This window comes from Priapulus caudatus, unplaced genomic scaffold (assembly GCF_000485595.1).
Source record: "Priapulus caudatus unplaced genomic scaffold, Priapulus_caudatus-5.0.1 Scaffold845, whole genome shotgun sequence".
Lineage (NCBI taxonomy): Eukaryota > Metazoa > Priapulida > Priapulimorpha > Priapulimorphida > Priapulidae > Priapulus > Priapulus caudatus.
The window spans coordinates 3,539-5,031 of record NW_014577906.1 but is presented as its reverse complement, the minus strand read 5'-3'; the positions used below and the strand labels follow the sequence as shown (position 1 = coordinate 5,031).

The 1,493-nt window shown below is 38.8% G+C and overlaps 1 protein-coding gene across 3 annotated transcripts in view; it reads left to right on the top strand.

The window, feature by feature from the left end:
* LOC106813930 (uncharacterized protein C3orf20-like) overlaps positions 1-845 on the top strand; it is a 28,540-nt gene extending 27,695 nt beyond the window's left edge. For 2 of the 3 annotated variants that reach the window (XM_014818170.1, XM_014818171.1), the window contains one exon: positions 393-845. In XM_014818170.1, the coding sequence (XP_014673656.1) occupies positions 393-501 (109 nt within the window). In that variant the 3' untranslated portion in view covers positions 502-845. The remainder of the gene's footprint in view (positions 1-392) is intronic. The other variant, XM_014818172.1, reaches the window with a different exon arrangement.
* The last annotated feature ends 648 nt before the right edge of the window (positions 846-1,493 follow it).

The following is a 1,493-nucleotide window of genomic DNA, read 5'->3' as shown; positions in this document are numbered from 1 at the left end:
TGTTTGAATCATCATGTTGATTGAGAAAGTTTGTGCCTGGTTCACAGTTATTAGTTAATAAACATGTTCTACCTGACGAAGTTGTATTTTGTTTGCTCCATTACTCAATTTTGTTACACTTTTTTAAGTACTTTGATTTAAAAAAAAAGCATTCAAATTCAGTAGACAATAGGCGACAGGCCCCTACCTCAGAAAGCATCTCGGAGCATTCGTAAGATCAACTATTTTCCCGCGCAACCACTGTCACTGACACTATGAGTATCGACATCATGCTTTTAAGGGCTAGTTGAAAACCAAAAGGGCTAGTACAAACCTTACCTTACTAGCCCTTCGGGCTAACTTGCATATTGTCCTTATTTCTACCCCTGATAACTGCAGGATTTCTGTTACAGTATGAACTCATCTCAGCCGTGTAGCACCAGTTGGGACAGGCAACCTCGATGGAAAGACGACCGCACTGGTTATAACAACAGAAGACGTCCAAAATCCATTGTGCTATGAAGGAAAACAAGAGAAGACAGAAGACGTCTAAAATCCACTGTGCCATGAAGGCTACTACATAAAGCATTGTAGTAGAAGTACTGCGGCAACTAATGTATAAATTATATTTGGTAACATTATAAATGATAAATAAATAACATTTTAAAGGACACCACATTTTAAAAAAAAATGTGAAAAAAGATTGTTAGTGTAGGGAAAATCAGTATAAATTAAAGTGCGTTTTTTAATTGTTTATATTTTAGTACGTGTTTCAATTTTCATTTCATTAGGTACATGCTGTGGTATTGTGAAGACAGCTAGTTTTCCGAGTTTTCATCAGGAATATAATTTGTGCAAACAACAAATCTTTAGCTCTTGTGAATAGACAATCCAATATATGGTGGGTTAATCTGGTTCTTTACAACACACGTTATTAAGGACACACGTGGTATAGGTGCGTAATTAGCAAACGACATGGATTTGATTGACTATATATAGCTGTCAAGTGGGTGCATGGGTATCAGACAAGAATAACACAACGCGACACGCATAATATCGTTATAATTTGTTACTGGATGAGTGACTGGTATATATATGCAGAGGGCACCTTACATGCAAGTTCTTCTTCCTATTTCCTAAGTGAGTTCTACTGATGCAATGTTATCGTATACTGTTATACATCTATGCTAGAACTAAGAATACCTCCTCCCCATTTTAAATGCATAATAATCTAAAATGTTATTCTTTTTGGTGAATATTGCACATGCGCGAGCACCGTTTCAGGCGAGTAGTACGGACTGAAGAAAACTGCATAATATAGCTTGCTTAGAGAGGGAGAGGTGTGGGAGACTGAGGAAAGGCGGCAGGTGAGAGCTGAGGGGCGGTAGACGAGGAAGGAGGCTGAGCGAGGGACAGGAAATGCAAGGGGGAGGACGCGGGTTGGGATGAAGTAGGAGTTTTTTCACTCTACAGGCTAAGGCGCTCTCCTAATTATAAACACGTACAGGTCTACT